A 24,492-nucleotide genomic window follows, 5' to 3' on the forward strand; every position below is an offset into this window, starting at 1 on the left:
GAACTAACTGCCAAAAAAAAAAAGGTATTTCTACAGTTACAGTCTTCAGAGTAAAAGAAAAAGGGCTTGTTTTAGACCTACAATTACTCTTCAGACTGTAAGAACAAGAGACTCTTGACTTTTCTCTCAGTTGCAGCCTCCTCTCTCGGATCTAGTTATTCTAGTTAGAATCTAGGAGGAGTTGGCTAACTGTTGAAATGGGGTTTAACCCCTTCCCTGTCAGAAACTGCAGGGGCTCCTTTCACCCCAACACATACATATATTATATAAACACTATGGTAACATCATCTTTATAAACAGACTTTATGCTACAGATTTAAATAATAAAGTTACAAAACTGAATCAAGGTTCTCTCCCTCTTATTACTCTGGAATATTACAGGCCAGGGGGAAAAGAGGACATTTAAAACAATGGAGAAATACGTTCATGTATATTAGTACTCGATAGCTATCTACCATGCCTGGCTTCATTCCCCAGTCATGCTCCACTCAGTCACATTTACACAGAAAGGAGCCAAAACTAACATGAATTTAAACTCAAATGGAACTATCAATATTTAGACAAACTTTTCTAAATACAAACATTTAAAATATTTTTATTTGTATGTCAAAAAAAATAGTTGGGAAGCAGTCAGAACTGTGGTTTTCTTTCGCTAACAAAAATAATAATAAAGTGATGAACTATTTGTAAAACTCAATTTTCTTGTTTAGAGCTGACTGGAAATGTTTCATTGTACACAATTTCTTTAAAAACAAACAAATAGAAATTGCAAACATTTTCTGTAGCCTTTCAACCAGCTTTAGTGCCGGTGGGAAAGTTTCTATCGTTTTGCTGAAGAGTGGACATTTATTTTTGCAAATATAAATGTGTATATTTTAAAAAAAGTCATTTTCTGACCAGCTCTATTCCTGTTAATGAAAGTAGGAGGAATGTTACATACTTTAGGTCCTGATGCTGCAATGCGATCAGTGCGGATGCATCCCTTTGATCACTCACAGACCCCGTTAAGTTAATGGAGTTCTGGGTGGGTACAAGTGGTCCCATCCATGCAACTCCATTGCGGGTTCAGGCCAGATTTTTTAAAATTATAGTAGAATGCTTCTAAACTTGGGGTCACAAATCCAAAAGCACCCAAGTGACTGAGGAACCAAGTCCCATTGAAAGCCAATGGGACTTAGGCTTCTGCGTCATTTAAGTGCTTTTGAAAGTTTTGCCCACTCTGTCAATCAGTTTTCACTCCAGGGCTCTTTCATAATGTGCTTCTCTGCTCCACCCTTTCCACACAACACCTCCTCATCTGTGATGGGGGCCTCTGCCCAAAGCTAGTGCATCCCTTTCTGGTCCTTTGTCTCGTCAGCATCCTAAAAATATAAATATTTTTAAACTAACCAACAAAAGTTTTACAGTTCATGCTCATCACTTGTCAGTGCAGCAACCCAACCAGGAACCAATGTAGAGCCAGTCCAATTCTAGAAGAATTAGCTTAGCTGTAGGATTGCAATATACATGCAACCCTGTGTGAGGCCTTGGGGGAAGGACTTAATTTGAATTAACAATAAATTGGAATAAGAAGGAGGACACCCCACTGGAATACTAACTGCTGAACTAGAGACTTAATAGTTAGTCCTTGTCTGATATTAACAATGTGGTCTTTAAAGCCACCTCTGTATAATTTATGGGAGAGAGAAAATTCCTAATGAACAATGTATTGTGGCTGAACTAGAATTCCAGGCAATGGGGCCTCTTTGACAGCTCTCCGCATTACCACAGGAAGGAATGACTTTTGTGGGGGAGCAAACCACACTTGTCAGCAGCAGCAAACAGCATCCATTTCTTCTAGAGCTGCACAGGTTAATGGCGCTGAAGAACTTATTGGGGCTGAGTTTTCCTTTCCTCTTCTGCATTTTGCATCAGGTCATTTTTATCAGAGCAAACTCATTTCTGTTAGGCCTTGCTACATTTTGTATCTAATCTACACTTTGTTTTAGAATGAAGTATAGTATAAATGGTACCTCATGCTATTATGAAATAGGCAGTCTGAATGACTGAAATTCTCAGATGTGTGTATAGAAGTCCTGCCATGGGTATTCAATGCTTAAAAGGCTGAATAACGACCAAGGCATATGAAAGATTCACAGGAGAACAGTGAATAAATGAGTATACTACTGTAAACCCCAAAGGATAGATTACATGATTTGTGTTATGGTGTGTTTTATTATAAATGTACTTAGTGGTTAATGTTAGACTCTTCATAAAAAGGGAAATAGATAAACATATGATATATTTGCCTAGATGTGTATAGTTCTTACTGAGAACTCTGTTTCAGGGACAGGCACATGTTGCATGAGGACAGAACATACAGCACAAAGCAAGTATCCAAACCCTTAATGGTAATCAGAGGAGGGTTATATCTTTTCTTAATCATTTTTCTTGTCCTTGCATACCAAAAACATCTTAACACGTTACCTGTGATTTTCTGTTGAGTGTTTGCATAACTTCATCTGGAAGGTGGCTTTTCTCATCAGCATACATTTTTTGGTAAGAATCTGGTCAGATTACAGTACAGTTACTATAGTATAGTATATACCTTTAGCAAATCAAAGCACATGGCCAGTGTTCAGCCAAGAGTTCTAAAATTTCCTCCCCTCCTCCTCAACCATATTACTCTGCATAGGTGCAACATTTCACTCACATGCTGTTGCAGAATCAGGGAATAAGTGAGTTGAACGTTTTGGGGGGAATGCCATTGTGATACTTCTCTGCTGGCCTCATCAATTTCTTACCTTTGGAAGCAAAGGCAAGTTTCTGAATTCAAAGTGACACAAGACTTAAAGTCTTCCCATAGATAGTCTGAAATAGCAGCGCCAACAGAAGTGTGAATTTCCACATCCATTCCCCCATTTACAGTATTAACTATCAAGTCAGATAATTATTTTGCAGCCTAATGACAATTTAAGGTTCTATCGCTCCTGTAAAAACTTCCATTTTTGAGGAACTTCTTTACAATACTGTAGTGTCACAAGCACATTAGAGTATTGAAAGTGTAGAAGACACAAACCAATGTTTTTACTGTGTTCCCAAATTATGCTATAGCCTTGAGTTTTACAGGACGATTCAGGAACTAGGTTAAAATACATGTAACCTTGGTTGTTTCATGCTCCTAGTACCTTGCAGCATAATAAATCTTAAGTGTCTTGTTATAACCAAAAATATGCTAAATGCCTTTGGCTTCACTGATAAACATGTCATACGATCCCTAAAATTAATTGGCTCAGAACAGTTCAGTTCTTCTGAATTAAAAGGAAGCTTTCTCACCTGTCAAGGTTAAATATGGACAATGTTTGCTAATCCAGTCTGGGATTTCCCCCTTTTGGATGCAATCCAATGCAATCTTCTCTGTTTCAGCATATTCCAATTCAGACTTTGCATTCACAAGATTTCTGGAAAGCTTCGCTGAAAACTGTTCCCTATAAATTATTCAGAAAGTCAAGAGGTCATTAGGAATGGTTTACTTCTCTGTTGTGTTTCTAGTAGTCAGCACAGAGTGTATTGGAGGAAGGATTTTGGAAAAGAAGAGGCAGAAAAGTATTGGGAGGTTGTAGATTCCTTCCAGTTTATATTTCTATGAATATATAGCATGAACTAGCTAAATAGGCTTATTTCGGCACTGTTTGTTCTTTGTATATTTTAGGTTCTATAAAATACCAGATGAAAACTATTCAAGTCAGCTACCAAGCTGTGAGTCTATTTGCTGTATTTTTATTGCTGGTTCTTTGCTAAGCTCTCAAACCCACTTTTACATAAAACATCCAGGGAGATAGCCTCTACTTTTATTTTTCCATATTAAACTTGGAAGCTTATTTTGATCTGAGAAATAAACACTCCCTACGCAGGGGCTGGACATGAAAAATCCATAGACAAGAATGTCTGGTCTTGACCCTATGGACCATAAAAAAGTCCCCTAAATATGGATTTAGAACACAATAAAGTATCCAATGAAACTATTGACATATCCATGTTGGGTCTCCAAAACATATTTATAAAATATACGGTAATCATCTAATTCTTCCATGATATCCCATGGAAAGTTATCACTATGAATTATGGTACGTATAGAGTATACATAATATAGTATAATACCTACGCATTCAGAGTAGGGGAAAGGACAGTTATCCTTAACATTGAATTACTTTGCTTTTGACAGTTTATAAAATATGACACAATACATTCTATTTAAACTTCCTTTTTGTGTGTGTTAGTATGAAAACAAACCAGTATTCTCTATATTGTGTTTATGTCCTGCTTTACTAAATATCTCATATACCTTTTGTAATCCGTAGGTTTATTTCCATAAATAACTTTATAGGACAGAATGTCAGCCTGCGCATTATTAAATTCTTCTTTCCGATTAGCCCTTTCAGCATCATTCTTCTCAATAAGCCGATTAATGCATTGTTGTGCCTCAGGTACATCACAATATATAGTGTGGACCTAGTATGGATTAAAAATTGGATTTTTTCATATTTCCCTTAAATCTGGAGCACTTATTTGCCATGCGTGTGGTTCAGATGCATTTTTTTCTGCTCCACCAACATTATTTTTTCCATGCAGTTGATCTCTCATTTGACAAAATTGGCAATGAAAATAATATCAATGAAAGGCTTTAACTGAATTCCTGAGGCAATCGGTTTCCTTGGGAGTTACCATTTACCTCTGTTTCGTGAATTTCAGTGGGGTTCAGGTGCCTTACTCCCTTGAAAATCCCAGCTGTAATCATTATATAGAACATAAATTTACAAACACACACATAAAATGAATATATAAAACCTACATACAATATAATATTTTTCTTATTTTAATCTATAAAAATCTTGAATAAATTCATATATTTTCTAGTCTTAAAAAACCCCATCTTAGAAAACTCAACAAATATTTTCCACGGGTCTAATTAAGGTTTACCTTGCTCACAAGAGTGTTTAGTAATGTTGTAACTGTGATTTGAGGTTTCATTGTTTCATTGTGTCCACTCTCGCTCTGTAGAAGTTCAGCTACCTCTCTCTCTCGTTTGTATAAGGACTGTTTTGCCATTTCCAGCATGTCCTGTGCTTTCCACAGAAGTTCTTTTTGCAGCAAATGTTCATGTTCCTCAATCTCGTCAATTATCTGAAATGTAACAAAGCATAAGTCACATTCATATTCTGGCCGAAACCAGGGCTGGTGCAAGGATGTTTCGCGCCCTAGGTGAAACTTCAACCTTGCGCCCTTCCCCCTCCCCCGTTGCAGCTCCCCCCCTCCGCCCTGAGGCTCCCCCCTTGCGGCAGCTCCCCACCTCCCACCCTCCGTCCTGAGGCACCCCCCCCGCCCCATTTCACCCCTGCTCCATGCACTAAGCTGATTGGCGCTGCAAGCCTGGGAGGTGGGAGAAGTGAAGCAGACAGGGCGTGCTCTGGGAGGAGGTGGGGCAGGGGTGAGCTGGGGCGGGGAGTTCCCTGCGTGCCGCCCCCCCCTTACTTGCTGCAGGCAGCCCTCCCCGTGCTCCCCTGCCCCAGCTCCCTCCACCTAAATGTCGACGGTGACCGGGGCAGTCAAAGATCCGGCCGCTCTGTCGCTGCAGAAGAAAATGGCACCCCCCAAATCCTACTGCCCTAGGTGACTGGCTAGGTCACCTAAATGGTTGCACCGACCTTGACTGGAACTAGGATCTGGCCCAATAGTTGCAGAATCGCCATGATTTTAAAGGAAGAGATGGAGCAAAAATGGAAAAAAGCAGAAGAGGTAGTAGAAATAGGAAACCCTGGTTTTTATCATTGAGAACTTGGATTTGCAATTTAGGGGAGCAAACTTCAGGAGATTTTTGTACTTAGCCTGATGCTGTCTAAAATTACAGAGTGGGCAAAATCAGTAACACTGTGGGAGATGGCTTGTACTTTAGAAATCACAACAGGAAATCCAGGGAGTAAATATTTATAAAGCCATAATAATGGAAAATACAGAGTGATTTCCTTTAGTTTCATAAACAAATAGCTTAGAAAAGCAGCCATTATGGCATTTATAAGAATGTCTGCCTCTTTTATGCTTTACGTTATTCCACAATATAACTGAAGCATCAAACTTTTAGTGATTAATAAAAAAGATACAAAACCTCTAAAGCATACATAATTTAAAGAGAGCATAATGTAACTGAAAAATACGTTGAAGTACATGATTAGCAAGTTATAAATAAAGTGGGACTATAAAGTAAATTTGACAGTACTATCCTAAAAAGATTTCTTCATTAAAAATCCCCATATGCCTACGTTATGGAAATAGATCAACTGGTATAAGAAACAGTTAAAACAAACATTCTGCAATTGAGTCAAGCATGAAATGTTATAAATAAATCTCAGTGCAGAGCTCAAATAATATTCAGTTATGTACATTTCTCATTAATTGTAAACTAATAAATATGCATGGACAAAAACTCCATCAATAACATGAATGAACAAGATCTTTAAGTTGCCCTATTCTTTTAGAACACCTCTATATCTGTTATACGGCATTTTATAAAGTTGTAATTCACCCTAGGACACTGCTAAATGAAGCTGAATTAATCTATTCTCTGCTAACTGCGCAATAGACCATCTACATTCAAATGGAATTATCCTCAGAGATCACATGAATCAAGTACAAAGTACTGCAAAAAAAGTGAATTTTTAAAAACGTTAATTAAAGGTAAAATTGTTTCTCACCTTCAGAAAGACTTTAAATTGGGAACGAACATAATTTAAAAATAGTTAAATGTGGATAACTGAAAGGCTGAGGAATTTATAATGCTAAAAATCCTTTTATTCTTAGGTCATTGATTCAAACCAACCCATGCTGGTCATACATGAAAGCAGCTACCATTCATCCAGTGACTGTTCAGAGGCCTATATAAATTGAGACTGTGGTAACAGTGCAATTCCTAGTATATATTCACTGTACAATCTGTAATTTGCATTCCGTTGTCAGTCTTAGCAGATAGCAAGGATTGAATAGCCCATAAAGATTGAACTGCCCTTTCTTTCCTAGAAGAGATCTTTAGGTTAGTGTTGTGGTGGATGGGAAGCTTGCCCTGCTAATGCTTGTGCTGTAACTCTTCTGTGGATTTAGGGGACTACAGTCTCCAAGACTGAAAAGCCAGCCAGCACTGCATTCATTTTTTGAATTTCCTAGGAGGAGTGAGTTGCATTTCAGGAAGCACCCTCTCTGTGATATTGTACAGCAGAATATACAGTAAATGCAATTATAGGTCTGATTGAACAGCCCGATGTGATTTATAATAGAACATGCAAATAGGAAAAAAATCTTGTAAATATTCTTTCATCATTATGGTACTTTCCACAAAAGATTTGGAACTCAAAGCTGGTTCCGTACACTGTGATTCTTGTACTTTGACAGTAGCACAGTATTTATTTACCTTCTTCTCCACAAATCTATTTTCTACAGTTTTATGAAAGAAATAAAGCTGACTATGGCTTTTTGACATCTACTGTTTCATTAAATAACAATAAAATCTACATTAACTGAACATTAGGTTGCAAGGTTCAATCACTCAAAAGTTAGGAAATCCAAGAATTAAGTTTGCCTATGCAACCTTTATTTACCCTCATATATATAAGCATTATGACAGTCTATAATTACATGATCACATACTATTCCTTCCACATGACCCTGCCTCCTCATCCTCATTTTCCTCTCCTCTCTCCACCTCCCAGTCATTCCACTGGCTCTCATTTACAGTTCCCCCTGCTCCCTCCCTCCTTGTCCAGTCTCAGCCTCACACCTATCCCTATCCTCCCTGACATACAGTCTCCTCCCGACCAAGTTCCATGTCCTGATCTGCTCCTTTGGCTGCCCTCCCTCCCCCCAGCTCTGACTCTCTTCTCTACATTAGAGTCAGGTTGAATCCTCCTCCATCCTGCCCAGGTGCCAGCAGCAGAAGCATAGAGATCACAAAACAGAGTGTTTCCCTGCTCTCATTTCTGGTGCCTGGTACCACAGTGACCCAGAGCAGCAAATGAAGGGCCTGTTCAGCCCCTGCAGCCCTGGAATGCTGCATGCACTGTCCAATATTTAGGAGCTGTGAAGTGATGAAGCATGCTCAGTGCAGATAGAATCTTCTGATAATTTAGCTGCCAAATCCTAACAAATCTCTACTGTGCATATGCAAAATGAAATTTTTCCAAGGCTTATCACTTGGCCAAATTTGGGTGAATTTTTGTGGGGAAGGCAAATGGCACATCCCTGACACCATTACCAAATTTCAATCCCTGCTCCAAAGCATAGGGCACTAAACCTTCTCAGTGAAACAGTTATAAGAATATTTTTAACACAAGGAAAAATGTGTGTTTCCTCAATCTCATTTTCAGAGATGGCGGAACCATTTTAGCTGAAAATTTCCAAAAAAAATTCAACCTAAGGCCAGCAACTAGAGTTGAACATTTCAGCTCAAACAGTTAAAGTTTGGCAAAATTATAAACAACTGAAAAAGAAATCTTACAATGGGAAGTGTTAGGCAACCTTACTGTAGTCAATGCTACTAGCATCACATGAATAAAATTGTCCGATTATTATAGCTACTACCGTATTGGACACTAAAACCCCATATAAACATACTGCAACAATATTAGTGTAGTGCAGTGTTTGTACAGTACTTATTATTAGAACTGTGTGATTAGTTGGCAATGAATAATTAATCACATCAGTTTGGCCTCTTTTCTACTCACTGAATATTCTTCAGCAGATTGTGAGTTGAACATATGTGTTATTCAAAAGTATTCATTGATTTTTTTTCTTTTAAACTCAATGATGTATAGGTCATAATGGGAAGAAGCACTTGACTGTCATATCCTCAAAGTGAGCAGTTCCGAGAGGACATGTTTCAGATTTCTATCTTGAAATGATGGGATGCTGCTGGCCTACTCACACTCGAATGCCCTACTCAAAGACATGGATCTGAGAAGCACCTTTACTCCAGGCTTAGTCTGGAGCATACTTGCTGAAAACAGCTTGTTCTTCTCTATGCAAGGAGAAGATCAGTTAGAACATAACAGGCTTCAACTAGCAAGCACCAGTGAGGAGCTAAGGCAGAAAAGAAGGTGACAGCCACATTTTCAGAGAAGTGGAATTTCTATAGCAACAATAACATTTCCAAAAATAAATTCTGCACGTCTTTCAATAGTCATGGAACCACAACTTTCATGGAATCTAGATTACAGCTGTATTTCAACTAGTGCCCACCAATCTGTCATTCTCAAACTACACACATATTTGCATGACAACACAAGTGTAGTAAGATGAGGCTCTGAGACATAAACCCTCGGTATCAGAGGCCCAGTACAAAGCCTGAGGCTTGAACTGAAGTAATGGTCAAAACGTTGCTAACATAAAGCAAAGTTAGGCTGTGAGCCAGAGGCAGGCCCTGCTCACGGAAGTTGGCAAGAGGAAGGCTGCCAAAAGCACGAATGAAAAAAGCACAGGAAAGCACTAATAAAATGAACATATGCCAGGATGGCACCAGAACAGCCTGGTACAATAACATCCCACACAGATAACAAGGACAGGCAGACCCAGCCTAAAGACAGTATAAAAGGACAATATGATGGATAGACAATATGAAAGAACAATATGATAGATAGATAGTATGATGGGTAGACTTATTTGTTTGAAACAATCTGTACCAGAAGAAAGGCAACACCCTAATGCATAGAGGGGCTGTTCCTCAGTACGTTCAATGATGCATAACCTGTTTGCACCTGTGTATAAGAATGCATCCCTGAGTGGACGTCTTTGTCTGGCCTAGGGAGCAGCGGAAAGTCCCGCCACTGACTGAGGCGGTTCATTGCCAGGGAGCACATTTGTACTAGCAGAACCGTAGATATCTGATCTAGGGAGCTAGAGACTGTGTTTCTCTTTGACAATAAACCTGGTCAGGTGCCTTTGTACTTTATCAGAGTCTGTGATCATTGGGGCTTCTCTCGGGGGTCTGCCGTGTCAGCTATCTGCGCAGAGTCGAGGCAGCACACAGAGGGAACACATGCACGCAGCCGACTGATATCAGCTGGACACCTTGTTTATTTCAACATTTACCAGACTGACTGCCTTTGAAACAGCCTGAACAATTGTAAAGATGATGCTATCAGAAAACCAATTACATTTTCATTCTTCCATTTTGTGTTCAATTGTTCTGCCATAGCCTCTAGTACCCCTGAAACATCTACCTTTTCTGCTGTAAATAAGGCTTTCTGCTGAGGAAAATCCATCCGTAAATTCACAATCTCTTGCACTTTTTCCATATTCAGTCTGATTCTCTGAAGTTCCTGCAGTGCTGAATTGGGGAGGAAAACAAGAAAGAAAAAATCCTAAACATTTGCAATTCATTTCCTAATTAATAACTAATTGTAAAAGTTGTCCTTTACTGCCAGAGTGGGGATCAGAATAAACCTTGATTTACAGGAGAAAAGTGATTTTTATTTAAAAAAATTGTTTGTTAATTTATGAAATGAAATGTTATGAAACACATTGTAATATGTATTTTTTTAAACTTATTTTGAGACAAATATTATGGCTCAATTTTTAAAGGGTTAGCATAGTTGTATGACACTTTCAGATGTGTAGCTTTCCATGATATAATAAGGATAATCATGCTTATCCTTGCATCAGGGAGGCATGCAAGGAATTCTCTACAAATTCAACTGCATTTATAGTCTGATCCAAAGCCCACTGCAGCCAATGGTAAGTCTCCTTGTTAACTTTGGATTAGGACATAATAAAGCTCATTAGAAGTGAGGCTACACTAACCATTGAGAGTAAACAACAGATTAAGTATATCTATCCGATCTAAACAATCATGTGTCTGAATTATGAAACTTACTCAAAGAGTGCTGAGCATACAGATGATCTAGTTTTTGAGAGAAACTTTCTAGAATCCAAGTCTGCAAAACATGATAGAAATACAGTTAGGAACACCAGTTCTTACCAATGAAATAATAAATAATAAACAGAGTAATCAATCACAACTTAGTTTTGTTCAGATAAACAATATTACTATAAAGACTATAAAGCAATATTACTTCATTGTAAATAGCAACAGTCAGAAACAGAATACCAGAGCTACAATCAAGATCTTTTCTGTAGCATCTGTCCTCATCAACAGTCACGTTATACAGTATCCTTTTTATACAATAGTTGGGATACATGTATTGTATATTACAAATTATGGGCTTCTTTTGTTACTACTATTTGTAGTATTATAGCAGCACCCAGATTCCCCAAACAGGAATGGGGTCCCAGTGTGTTAAACACTGTGCAATCATATAGTAGGACAAAGCCCCTGCCCGAAAATTTCTTCAAACTCTTACTCACACAAGTAATCATGGAATCACTTCTTTTCTTGAAATATGATATTACCTTTCTAGTCTTTTTATTTATGGTTGATTCTCACTGTGCATTGCTTACGGCCTGGTAGGTCTAGTGCTGACGTATTTTTATTCATCATGTATTAAATGTACATTAATTGGAGCTCTCTACTTCACCCCTCTGAAGTTGCCCCAATTGATATGTACAGAAAAGGCACTTTTTCAGCACATTAAAAATACTAATACTCATAAAAACCAAAGAAAATTGAACAACTTCTCCTAACCAGGAAGGAAAACAAAACCAAATTCTCCTCAATGCACAAACCCCAGCATTCAACACATCCTCCCTCCCCAAATACCTGGGGAGTGAAGGGAGGAGGAATAGACTTTGCAGTGTGCCTGGAAGATTAGCAGGGCTATCTCAGACCAAGATTGTGAGGGAATGAATTTCAGAGTTTGGGGCTCCTTAATGGGAATGTTCTCTCCAGTAGCTTGCTGACTTTTAATTGAGAAGGTTCCAGTTTGCATATCTCCCTGACAGTATTGCATGGCATTTAGGTCCCAAGCCATTTAGGGCTTCATACAGCAAACACCACACTTTAAACTATCCACAAGAAGAGTTTTTGTAGTTACTTGATATAAAACAAAAAGACGAAAAATCTAATACCAAATTCTTATGAGGGAGACTGGTTGAGATGTCTGGTCTACTTATCTGAACATTTGAATTCTTCTGAATAAATACTCATGTATAGCATGGCTAGACAGCTACCTGCTCCACTATGTAGCCTCAACAGACTGTTATGTTTATTATGTCATGCACCAGACTGTACCAGATTATGTCCTGCATGAGTAGGAAGTACTGCCCTTAAGCACTTATTGATCAGTTCATCCCTCCACCTGGCATGACTCTTTATGAGATTAAAGATCCAGCTACAGAAACACAGACCTGGGAGATATTGGGACAGAGGAAGCAGCCCAATGAGTAAGTTGAGCTTGGGAGAAAACCCTGGTACTGTTTCTTTAGGGGTCCCAGGCCAGGAGCCTTGCAGACAGTTGGAGGCAAAGCTTTGCATCTCTCCCGGGAAGTGTTGGGAGAAGGGGACCAGCATAAATGCTGCCTCCTCCCTCATGGCAGGGCAGATGGCTGCAGATGCTGAAGGAAGTAATAAGATGCCGGGAGGAGGCTGAGCTAACAGGGAGGATACACCAGCAGGAGAAGGCTGCCAAACTCTCTGAGTCTGAGGACTAAGTGGGGCCAGCTGAGGGATAATAATAGCTTGAATTACCCAACTCCGCAAAGAAGGCTGGGGCTCCTGCAATGAAGAAAGACAAAGACAGAACCCTGTAGGGGCTGGGAACACAGCTTAGAGGTAGAGGGAAAACCTCAGAGGAAGCCAAAAGCACCTTTTGTTAATTTGTTACAGATCCTTTAGCATGAGGTTTAGTAATAAACATACCCTAACGGGAAGTGTATCATTGAGTCAAGTATGCCTGAAGTGAAATTATTGGCTTCCTGGGAATGAAAACTGAGGTAGGGAGCACATGCAGTGTCACTTACTCACTCAGCCAGCGGTGCTACAGGGCAGGGAGGCCCATACTAAAACACAGACATATTGGCCTAAATTTTCCCGTCTTAGGAAACTGCTTAGGGCTGCTCCTGTGCTATGGTGCCACTGCAAAGCAGCCCTAAACATGGTGAGTAAATTCCTGACTCCATTAAAGTCAATGGAGTTTTGCCATTGATTTCAGTGTGACCAGGATTTCACCCCATGTATCCAGCCACAAGCTACATCAGTACCTCCCCATGGCTAGCACATAGGGTGAAGAGCAATGCTGGAGTTGACAATACTCTCTAGCTGCCAGTATGGCCCCAAAGGGCCATTGGCAGCTGGTGTAAATTTATAGCAGACTTCAGGTTGCTCTAATTAATAGCAAGGAATTAATCAGGTGCATATCCAGCCCAGGTTCAGGGAAGCATAAACATGGCTTAAAACAACATTTTCATCAGCTCCTTGGTCACAACTGCCTATCTGGGCTATTATCTCCAAAGGTGTTGCAGTGGAGTATGACATTACAGCACAGCAGCTGCTGATTTCCTTGACAGTGTAAAAGCATTATCAATGCACTTCTGGCCATGACCTGATAACACAATGAAACAAATTATCTTTGTTTGCTCAAAAGAATTCTGGACACTAGACAATGGGAGATATCCTGGCTCCGTTGTGTAAGTGACAAGGCTCCAATTGACTTGAATGAAGCCAGGATTCCACTCAATATTTTGTGCCACAATTCTGTTAAATAAAATTGCGGGTATTAAAATATCTCTAATTTCTCTGTGTGGTCTGATGACTCCTGTGTTTGTGGAGTACTGAATATTTTCTGAAAACATCCAGAGAGCCATACTTACTAGTCATATTAAATGACAAAAAAATTCATGCAACTTCCCTGAAAATACATATGAAAAGATTTCTATGCAGAACAAAACCAAAAGGTGGCACTAGATCATTAACTAGTCATTGATTCCTCAAACTACTTCTTGAAATATCTTGTGACATCTTACTATGGATGTTCAGTATTTTATAGACAGATACAGTAGAAATCAGTTTCAATAATTTTTTGTTGTTAGCCAAATATCCACTAACTGTATCCACAAAACTGTGAAATTCAAAATAAACTCACTGGCACAAGACAACACTGAGTCTTGGCAGCATTCCAGAAAGGACTGAGGCAGTTACCTGGATAATGAGAATATCCAGAGTTATAATAGTGTGGATTTAAAAATCAAACAAGACCATGGGTGAAATCCTGGCCCTATTGAAATCCATGGGAATTTCCCCACTGACTTCAGTGTGGGGTAGGCTTTCATCCCAGTAGGTTCAGAAAGAATACATGTCCTCATGTTTCAGAGCTGGAGACACAGGAAGAAGCAGACTACAGGAACTGTGAGGAGTGCGGTGCACCCAAGTCATATACAGTGCCTCTGCAAAGAGATAACTGATCTAAAGAACAAGTGACATCTATGAGCCAGGAGACCCAACACAGAAAGAAAGCCTGCAGAGACAGAGCGAATCATACAACAGAGAGGCAAAGAGTCATCTGGAGGCCAGCCGCACAGGAAGAGAGGAGACTCTTGTCATAAACAGATAGCTAAGGGTTAATGTTCTTTTACTTGTAAAGGGTTAACACAGGGAACCAAACACCTGACCAGAGGACCAATCAGGAAACAAGACTTTTTCAAATCTGGGTGGAGGGAAGTTTTGGATGTGAGTTCTTTGTTCTTTGTCTTGGGTCTGACCCTCTCGGCTCTGAGAGTGATTTTTCTATCTCCTGGCTTTCTAATCTTCTGTTTCCAAGTTGTAAGTACAAGGATAGTAAGACAATAGATTTATATTGTTTTCTTTTGTATTTACATGTGTGTAGTTGCTGGAATGTGTTAAATTGTATTCTTTTTGGATAAGGCTGTTTATTCATTTTTTTCTTTTAAGCAAATGACCCTGTATTTGTCACCTTAATACAGAGAGACCATTTTTATGTCCTTTTCTTTCTTTTTATATAAAGCTTTCTTTTTAAGACCTGTTGGAGTTTTTTTTTTTAGTGGGGACTCCAAGGAATTGAGTCTGCAGCTCACCAGGGAATTGGTGGGAGGAAGAAGTCAGGGGGAAAATCTTTTTGTGTTAGATTTACTAGCCTGACTTTGCATACCCTCTGGGTGAGGGGGGGAAGAGAGATTAGCTCTCTCGGTACTTGTGTTTTCCAGGACTGGAAACAGGGAGGGTGGAGTCCCTCTGTTTAGATTCACGGAGCTTGCTTCTGTACATCTCTCCAGGAACCCAGGGAGGGAACACCTGGAGGGGAGGAGGGGGAAGGGAAATGGTTTATTCCCCTTTGTTGTGAGACTCAAGGAATCTGAGTCTTGGGGTCCCCCAGGGAAGGTTTTGGGGAGACCACAGTGAGTTAGGTACTGTATAATTCCTAGCTGGCGGCAGCAATTACCAGGTCCAAGCTGGTAACTAAGCTTGGAGGTTTTCATGCTAACACCCATATTTTGGACGCTAAGGTCCAGATCTGGGAAGAAATGTTATGACAACTCTGCACAGAGATAGCTTGTTAGATTTAGAGGCAGGCGATAGGGACACAGAAGGGTCATTTCCGGTGTGGTCACGTGTTAAGGAGGCCAAACTACTTCAAAGACTGTAACTGGCTGAGTCTGTGGTAAAGACAAGACTCCAACTCAGTTATGTGCTAGCAACCTCTGACTGAAGGGATATGGGGTGGGGCCCTGGGCATCAATTATTTGTTTTTAATGTTTATATTAAAATGTCTGTAAATTAGGGGAAATTTATCATGATCAATGGAACTGCAATTAGAGAGCCAATGTTTCCTGAAGGAACAGAGAATGCGAAGAGTTAGGCTGGAACCAGCTGAGCCACATGGAAAGAGCATTTCACAGGGTTTAATAAAGTTCCACTTGTTCCACTTATTCAGCTTCATTCTTTGCTAATGAGACATGTTCCAGCCTGGAAATTCTTGTGTTTCAGTGTAAAATGTGAACAGAAGCAAAACTCCCCCATGCCAAAGAGAACGAGTTCTGTCATGTATTTTAGTGACAGTTCATGCTGAGAAAGCCATAATTGTCTCTGAATGGGACTCCAAGTACTTGTCTGCAGTAGGAATTTGAGGGAAAAAATTCCCACCATTGGTAACAGTGCAGATCCACCCATTGTAGAAATGGTGGAAGCACTAATTGTTAGAACTGTTGGTACACATGTTAGATGACTAGGTTTCAGAAATGCTCATGGCCACCACCAGTGGAGTTGCATCTGTGTCGGTAATAGTTGGTAAGTTTTTTTTGGGAAAAAAAAAGCGTAGTGTATTAGACCTGGTTGGAACATTTCTACAAAATGAAATTTTATCTAAATGTTTTGTGGAGACATATCAGGTCAGGAAGTTTTGCAAGTGAGATTCTCTGTAGTGATGCTTAAGTCACGGCTTTGGGATATGGAAGACCATGGTTCAAACCTTTGCTCTCCCTGAATCAGAGTGATCTAGGATGAAAAAGGATAGTAGGGATTTGAACCTAGATCTCTCACATTCTAGGCTACATGCACCCATAAAACATTCCTGAATAAGAATGTTCCAATAACAGGCAGTCCAACAAGATTCTGTTTTTACTGAAATGTTTGCTTTCATTCTGCGTTGAAACAAAAATTTTGAAACCTTGAAAGCTGTGGAAAAACAGAATGGTTTTTCTCCAGTCAGCTCTAGAAATTATAATGATCTTTATCTGCAGCCCACGTGTAACTGAAAGTACACCTTTTTTATGTGTGCTTCTGCAATTAAACAAAACCAAAGAAAGCTAAGCCTTATTATTCTCTCACTTACACCTGTTTTTTACTGATCCAGACAACCTTGATGTTCACTGATCAATATTAGTGTTATTCAAAGACATAAGTGGAAATGCAGTTAACTTTTTTTTATTTTAAACTATCATAATTTAGGGAATGCCATTATGACAGTGGGCATGTTTCTTTCATTGCTTTGTATGTCAGCCAATTCTTCCACACCTTGGAACACTGTAGTAATAATAATTTAGTATATAGATGTCTGAATATCCCTTTAAACATGTAGTTGCTCACTCTGCATATAAAATTGCAATAAGTATTCAAGAACTTTCCCCCTGCAGACCTGAAAGTTTTGGAACAAGCCATTACTCTGCATACTTTAGTAAGGGCCTGTTGCGGAGCTCCCGGGCGATGCTCTGGAACTGCTCCCTACAAAGCTAGTCAGGACTCTGGTCAAGTCTCCTGTCTGTGAGCAGACTGTCTTTGGGGCAAGAAGCTCACACGGCTTCCACCTTCCTCAGCATCCTCTGCCCCTCTATGCGCTTCCCACAGCGAGTCTGCCCTGGCTGGGTCCTGGGGAAGCCAGAGGGTCCTGCATTCACACTTCGCAGTCAGACATGACTCTTAGCCAGCCAGTAAAACAGAGGTTTATTAGACGACAGGAACATGGTCTAAAACAGAGCTTGTAGGTACAGAGAACAGGACCCCTCAGCCGGGTCCATCTTGGGGGCAGCGAGCCAGACACCCATGTCTGCACTCACTCCTCGTCCTCAGCTAGTTCCAAACTGACTCACCCTCCAGCCCCTCCTCCTCTTGGCTTTGTTCCTTTCCCGGGCCAGGAGGTCACCTGATCTCTTTGTTCTCCGACACCTTTATCTATTTCCTTGCTGGGGGGAAGGGCCCCAGCCATTAGTTGCCAGGAGACAGAGTGTCATCATTTATGTACACTGGCCTTTTGCTCTGCAACACTCTCACCCCCTAGAGACTTAAGAAATGCATAGGGGAAACTGAGGCACCCACATAGTATTCAGAGGAAACATTAAGAACAGTCCCACTTCGTCACAGGGCCAAATTGTGATATCCTCACCCATGGCGGTTAGTGCTTTACTTCACAAGTCCTATTGAAGTCAATGAGACTTCTTGTCAATAAGGAACTACTCAGTGTGAGTAAATGCATCATGATGTGGCTGTGAATGTTTTCATATGCTTCCATGATAAGTTGTGTTTTGGGCCTTTTTTTTTTTATCTACCGTCACAGTTATTACTTTGGGATTATAAAGGGTATTTGAGGAAATACTGTCCTTTTAACATCTTTATATGAAATATTAGCACTGGTACATTTCAAAATCTACTTTAAAACACAGAAAACTATAAAATAAAACACATTTTAGAAAATTAAGGGTCAGTTTCTGCTCTTGGCTACCTAGATGTAAATTTGGTGTAACCGAGAGCAGAATCTGTCACTGTATATAATACGTAGTAACATTCTGTCTTTTTCCTACAGAGCACAAGTAAATTTATAACTAAGGCTGAAACTCCGAGAGTTACAGCTGTCCTCAAAAGGCACTATCTATTTGTGAATCAAAATGTACCTCAGCATTTGTAAAGGATCGATGAATTTTGGCTGTCCAATCGTTAGAATGATTGTTATGAAACTGGCACCTCAGAGTGATCAAAATAACGTATGTGCACCAACTGAAAGAAATTTCACTACAGCATTAAATCGTGTCCAAAAGGTAAATTCATTATGAGATAACTGAATCCATAAAGAAATAAAGATACATAGCTGTCATATTTAATTACTTTTCCTAATCATAGCATGACTGTGCCCTGGAAAAACCAGAGCAGGTAATGCCTTTTTAAGTTCACGTATTGAGTCAAACTTAGCAATGACTAACATTCAGTGCAAATTTCAGCGAGGTGGGATTGCACAGGGGGCATGTCAATGCTGAAATTGGTCTATTATTACTAAGGTTGTGAGTCTATCACGGAGGTCACAAAAGTCACAGATTCCATGACCTCCGTGACTTCTGCAACGGCCACTGCTGGCTCAGGGGCTTCCTGAGCTGGGCAGCCCCTGGGCCAGCAGCAGCAGTTTGGGTGTGTGGGAAGGGGCTCAGGACTGGGGAAAGAGGGTTGGTTGGTCTGGGGTGAGTGCTTACCTTGGGGTAGGGGGGCTCCCCAGCTCCCACTGGCATGGTCCTGCAGCTCCCAAGTGGAGGGTCCAGGGGATTCTGTGCACTGCCTGTGCCCACAGGCCCCACCTCCACAGCTTCCATTGGCTGTGGTTCCTTGACAATGGGAGCTGCCAGCTGGTGCTTGTGGTGGGAGCAGCATGCGGAGCCCCTTGGCTTCTCCACTGCCTAGGAGCTGCAGGGACACATGGAGTCAGATAGGGAGCTCCTGCCAGCCCCACCAATGCCCCCCCCAGCACCAACAAATAAGGGTCCCAGACCAGCCCCCACCCTGGGCACCCGTGGCCTCCCACTCAAGTTTTAGTTAGGGGTATATAGTAAAAGTCATGGACAGGTCATGGGCTGTGAATTTTTGTTTGCCTCCCATGACCTGTCCGTGACATTTACTAAAAATACCCGTGAGTAAAATGTAGCCTTAATTATTATGTAACTTAGAGAGAAGCATACTTAGTGAAGTAATTTGAAATAATTGGATTTACACTAGTGTAAGTGCAAGAAGAATCAGGTCCATATACAGTATTCATTTTCAGTTGGGTGCTCAGAGAATGATATGTGAAAAATTGAGCCAGCCTATTAAAGCTGATTTACATAAATCCCAGTGCTCTATTTTGAAAATAAACCTGTTGGTGGACCTTCCTCTGTTCACAGTTGCATTGGTGTAAATAGGAGCTGACTCCATCTCAGTGTATAATTGGCGCAAAGGAGAAGAATCAGACCCAGTGCTGTATCATGACCTTTTGATACACTGTAATGCATTGTATTACGTTCTGAGGCTGTCGTCCTTATAAACAAGATCTGCCAATAACAGAATGTAATGGAGTTGTTTCAGTCTTACAGAATACTGTGCGACTGAAGTACTTTTACCTCTTGCAAACAGAGAACAATCTGATGGTGACTCAGTGCAGAATAAAGTTTTAGAAAATCAAAATGGGCTGGATAATCACCTATGTCCAAGTGATTCTTGGCACAATTGTGGAGGGATAGGAATAAAAGCATCTTTCTGCCACTTTTGTGGCTGCCCAATCCTGGCAGGCACTAGATTTCCAGGTTCTTGGTGTAACTTGGAGCAGCCTCAAGGCTTCTCTAAATTATGTCCAGCTGTTCACAGACCCAAGAGGTTGTTCCATCAATGAGAGATTGTCCAAGCTCAGGGATGCTACAACACCTTTTCCCTGGGAACCCCCTCACCCCAAGTTGTAGGAATCCTTAGCTGGGCAGGTTTGGCAGGTTTCTGGATGCTTTGCCCCACTAGAGCAGTCCTGATCAAGTGCAATGGGCATGAAGGATCTGTTCCAATTTGTTTAATAAGAGTTATTTTTGTTAATTTTTAAGGGCAATTATTGGATAAAAATCAACATGTTTTTGTAGTTTCTTCTCTCTCCTGAGCAAAGGAACAGGAACAGGCAATAGTATGGCTTTATAACCAGATACAAAAAAGGGAAATAATGTAAGTAAAGGTGTGGAATTTGCAAAAGTACCTAGGTGACTTAGGTGCATAGGCTGTTTCGAAAGCCAATGAGAATCATGTTCCTGCAAGTCACTTAGGCTCTTTTGACCATCCCACCTAAAAACTTAAAATAAGAAAAAAACACTTGTTTCAGTTACCTTTTCTTCTGCCCGTTTCTCATTTTGTTGCTTTATCTGGTAAAGAAGATCTTTATTTTCTTGGCTCAGTTGCCTATTTTTCTCCCTCAGACTCTGGATGCATTGGGATAGGGCAATAAAGTAGAAAGTCAAACCTTTTGTAACAGATCTTCATTTTGTAAAACAGACGTTCATTTATTCCTATCCATATATCTCAATGAAATGTAAAGTGTAGTGCAGACTCCTAATCTTTGTGGATTACTCACACACGGGAACACAGACACCCTTACAAATTTGCTATAAACACACATAAAATGGACAGATTACTCTGAAGATACACCCTGCTTGCCTAAAGCAAATATTGTACATGCATGAACTTATTTCTTAATGGGAGAGAAGAGACAGCTCAATTAACCCTGGCTATCTATCTACTGCCAACAGGAATTATACAACTTATATTAGCTGAATATCTTGGTAAATTAGGTCTTTCTTAATAATATTAATGACTAAAGGTACCTATTACCAGGTGTGTAGTTGATAAGATGTGAAATTGTGGCTAGCATGGGAGAACCGTGCTCAGGGAATCCATCCTTTAAATTGAGGTGAAGATAAGCTCAGGTATGAACAAAGCCTTGGAAAATGTACAACATAAAGAACAATCCTGCTCTGGCAGGGGGATGGCCACAATGTTATGCTAGGTCTTCTCCATCACTACATTTCATGACTGGATTATTTCCATTTGATTTCCCTTCCCCTGAGAAGAACTGATGACCTAGTCTGGGAATCAGCTCCTTCCTGGTTCTGCTCCACCATGTGGGAAGTCTCTTTCCAAGCAGCTTTGTGGCTCCTAAGTTGGGACAGATCTTATGAAATGACAGCAAAGACTAATCAAGACTGCATATTTAGGACAGAGTGAAAAATAAAATGAAAGGGTGAAATCCTCAGTTGGCATAAATCAGAATAGATACATTGACATCAGATCTATGACCCTTTACACCACCTGAGGATTAGGCTCTGAATAGCATGATTTTCTGCAATGAAAATGTACAAAAATAGGTGAAAGTATTTTGAATGAATGTCTATGAAGTTCCATGTGTTTCACTTTACAGTTGTGTCACAAACTGCCCAGTGAGCATGTCTGCAATTTTCATCCCTGTGATGAAGTTTGAAGTTATCAGTTACCTTAGCTGTATTTTGCCATTGTTTATTTTTCTTGTCTACCAACTCTTGGTAGGCTTCTAACTGGGCTTTCAGGATCTTCATTTTTTCACTGTGATGATTCTTTAGAACAATTATGGCCTGCTCCTATACAAAGAAGTTTGATGAGAAAATAAAAAAGCTGGCCTCAAAAAGCAACTGAAAAAGAAAATCCTAAACTTTCCAAAAGTTTCATTAAAAACAACACCTTGGCTCCCTATTCTCATCTCTCTGTCACCCATCAGCTTTCCCTGTGCATCATACTGACTTCTGTCAATCTTTGGATACCATCACTGGGATAAAACCTTTGAACAAGTGCTTCAGGTTTGGTGCCTTTTGTTCCTTTCTCCCTCTCAGCAGCTATCAAAAATATATTTGTCTTTGAGAACAGATCAGAGCAAATTATGCTAAGAAGCGCACTGAGATCAACGTACTTTAAACAAATATAGTTTTACTAGAAAATCCACAAGAGAGACTAAAATAAGTACAAACAGGAAAAAACATAGCTAGGTTTCAGTCTACATCCAGACTCACCTAAGTTGGAAAAACAAAACAAAACACCCCACCCCACCCCCGCACTCTTACTAGCAATAAAGGTATCAGATAATAATGTAGCTATACAACTTTAGGGCCTCTGGGCATGATTCTGATCTCATTGGTGTAAATTAAGAGCAATCCTATTAAAATCAGAGCAGTTATTACTGCTGCAAAACTGATGAAATCATCAGGTGCCCTATGTTTGTATTAGTCTCTTTTGGTCTGTCTGACTGTCAAAGCATGGCTATTTTCCTTTCATTGGCTGTATTTCAGACTTGCCATCTGCCAGAGGGATACTCCCAGCTTTCTGTTTTCCTGCCCCCCCCCCCACTTCACCATCTCTGTTTATACTCGTAAGAATCTATGAAGTCTCTTGAAAGTGGTAGGTGTAAGTGTTTCAATTAGATGTGAAATCATACGTAGCTATCTGATGTATTAAATTAAGTAAATTCCATTCTTTACCCAGGAACAATGGTCATTTTCTGAACTCTCTCAACACTAGATCTGTAATCTTTGTTTCTTTAATTCCATTTCCCCTGGGTGTTTCCAAAGCCTTTTTGAACCTGTATACGTGTCAATGTTTTTTTTTGTATACACTTTGGATAGAATAAAGTTAATTTGCATGTTAACAGTCCCATCTGTCTAGGAGTTGGTTGGCTGTCTTTCCCTGGACCAGCTAGAGACTACAAGAAAAATAGTGAGCATAGTGAAGAAATATGGCTAAGGCAAAAGGTCCCAGCATGTGCTTACAGGACGACTTACACTGGTATGGATACATGTGCATCCACATGGCCATTGTGCTAATAGAACTGTATCGGCAAGGGGTTTACACTGCTTTGAAAAGGGAAAAACGGTGCTGACAAAAGTAGAGGCTTTTATTGGTAAGGGACAAAATTAAGTGTGGACACATGCTTAACTAAGCTGAAAAAAAGTATTGAGCTGGTAGAACTTTTTACTGCAGATCAGATGAAAGTGTCAGACAGAAGGCATCTCCTTTACAATCCCAGTTATAATAGCAAGGTGATTATGTTTCCTGATTTTACAGTAATACTAATTTGTATCAGACATGATGTCTTCAGGGATCATACCCCCTCCATCACAGTACCCACTGCAAATTCAGCTGTCAAAAGAAGACACCCATGCACTCCAAACAGATGCAGAACGGGATCAGTGCGCAAGGTAGAGACTGAGAAGTATATACCCCATAAAAGTGAATGCCAGGAAGTTCATGGAGCCAAAAGGCTTTTCAGTGCTTCCCATGTGGCAGCGCAACTCTGCACGACCCCTAGTATAGGGCACAATCTAGCTCAATATGTACATTTCCTGACATAATTTCAGAGCTTTTAGGAATAAAGTCAATCACTAGAGGGCGGTCGCATCTGCTAAGAATACCTGAAGCAAGTTTATAAACAAGGAAGTTGAGAAAGTTCCTGTGTATACATTGCTGCATTTAACAGTAAAATAAGAAAAAGGAAAGGAAATACAGCAAATCAAGAAGTGTATTCACATGATAAAATCTAGGAGCAGATTTCACTGCACCAGACAATAAGGGTTTTTTTGTTTGTTTGTTTTTGTTTAAGGAGTTACAGGTGACATTTCTGGTGACTTAGACTGTGGAGCTGAATGAATGTAAATAAGGCAGAATTTGGCCCTTCATAGCATATTGTTGGTAAAAAAAAACACTAATAATCTCACCGAACACTGATGTTATTCTTACAAGAGAATTACCTGGCTATCTTTTCTTATACAGTCCAATTCTTTGATTACCTTCATGTGTCTGATTTTCATTTGTTGCATATCTTTCACAACCTGTGGAACATGGAAGAGGAGACAATCAACTCAGTACACTCTTAACTAAGCTCAACTGCATATGAACTATCAAATAAAGAGTGTGCTTCTTATAAAATGCTAATTATAGCTTTAGTACATGGGTCCAAGAGTCTGATTTTGCAAACACTTACATATGAGTAGCTTGACTCAGAGAAACAGTCCATTAAATTGCAGAACTAAGCCTTAAGATGAGAACAATTATTGTGTAATATTTTAGTGCAAATGATTACATTTATTGGTTTAAAAATGGCATTTTTCTGTTCCAGCACTGGACTGCTATGATCTTTCTTTCCATTGTAACAGTACAAATCAACTCCTTTTGGGGTTCAGACAACATGACTCAATTGATTGAGTGGCAAGTGGCTTTATTTTAACAATATTCTCTCTGTTTCTTCAATCTTTTCCCTTTTGAATTTGGCTTAAATAGAG

At 39.9% G+C, this 24,492-nt stretch overlaps 2 protein-coding genes across 2 annotated transcripts in view; both read right to left on the reverse strand.

Moving 5' to 3' along the window:
• Positions 1-1,058: 1,058 nt before the first annotated feature.
• On the reverse strand, positions 1,059-10,300 carry LOC127046735 (uncharacterized). Its single transcript, XM_050944227.1, has 6 exons — positions 10,242-10,300; positions 4,960-5,163; positions 4,325-4,491; positions 3,316-3,467; positions 2,467-2,546; positions 1,059-1,361 (listed from the first exon to the last, which is right to left on the reverse strand). Exons 1-6 carry the CDS (start codon positions 10,281-10,283, stop codon positions 1,323-1,325), a joined length of 684 nt encoding a protein of 227 aa, XP_050800184.1. The 5' UTR covers positions 10,284-10,300; the 3' UTR covers positions 1,059-1,322.
• An 11,297-nt stretch (positions 10,301-21,597) lies between these two features.
• Positions 21,598-24,492, reverse strand: part of LOC127047307 (uncharacterized) — a 28,854-nt gene continuing 25,959 nt past the window's right edge. The window contains exons 6-7 of the mRNA XM_050945431.1: positions 23,962-24,042; positions 21,598-21,804 (exon numbers count right to left, since the gene is read on the reverse strand). Of these exons, the coding sequence (XP_050801388.1) occupies positions 21,598-21,804; positions 23,962-24,042 (288 nt within the window). The remainder of the gene's footprint in view (positions 21,805-23,961; positions 24,043-24,492) is intronic.

Source organism: Gopherus flavomarginatus, chromosome 3 (genome assembly GCF_025201925.1).
Source record: "Gopherus flavomarginatus isolate rGopFla2 chromosome 3, rGopFla2.mat.asm, whole genome shotgun sequence".
Taxonomy (NCBI): domain Eukaryota; kingdom Metazoa; phylum Chordata; order Testudines; family Testudinidae; genus Gopherus; species Gopherus flavomarginatus.

Bases quoted from the DNA above. Each gene is read 5' to 3' on its own strand.
- LOC127046735 (XM_050944227.1), bottom strand. From the start codon at position 10,283: ATGGATTTTCCTCAGCAGAAAGCCTTATTTACAGCAGAAAAG. The intron at 5,164-10,241 runs GTAGATGTTTCA...GTTACATTTCAG, and splicing joins CCTTATTTACAGCAGAAAAG to ATAATTGACGAGATTGAGGA. The intron at 1,362-2,466 runs GTAACGTGTTAA...TTATATTTTTAG, and splicing joins CACTCAACAGAAAATCACAG to GATGCTGACGAGACAAAGGA.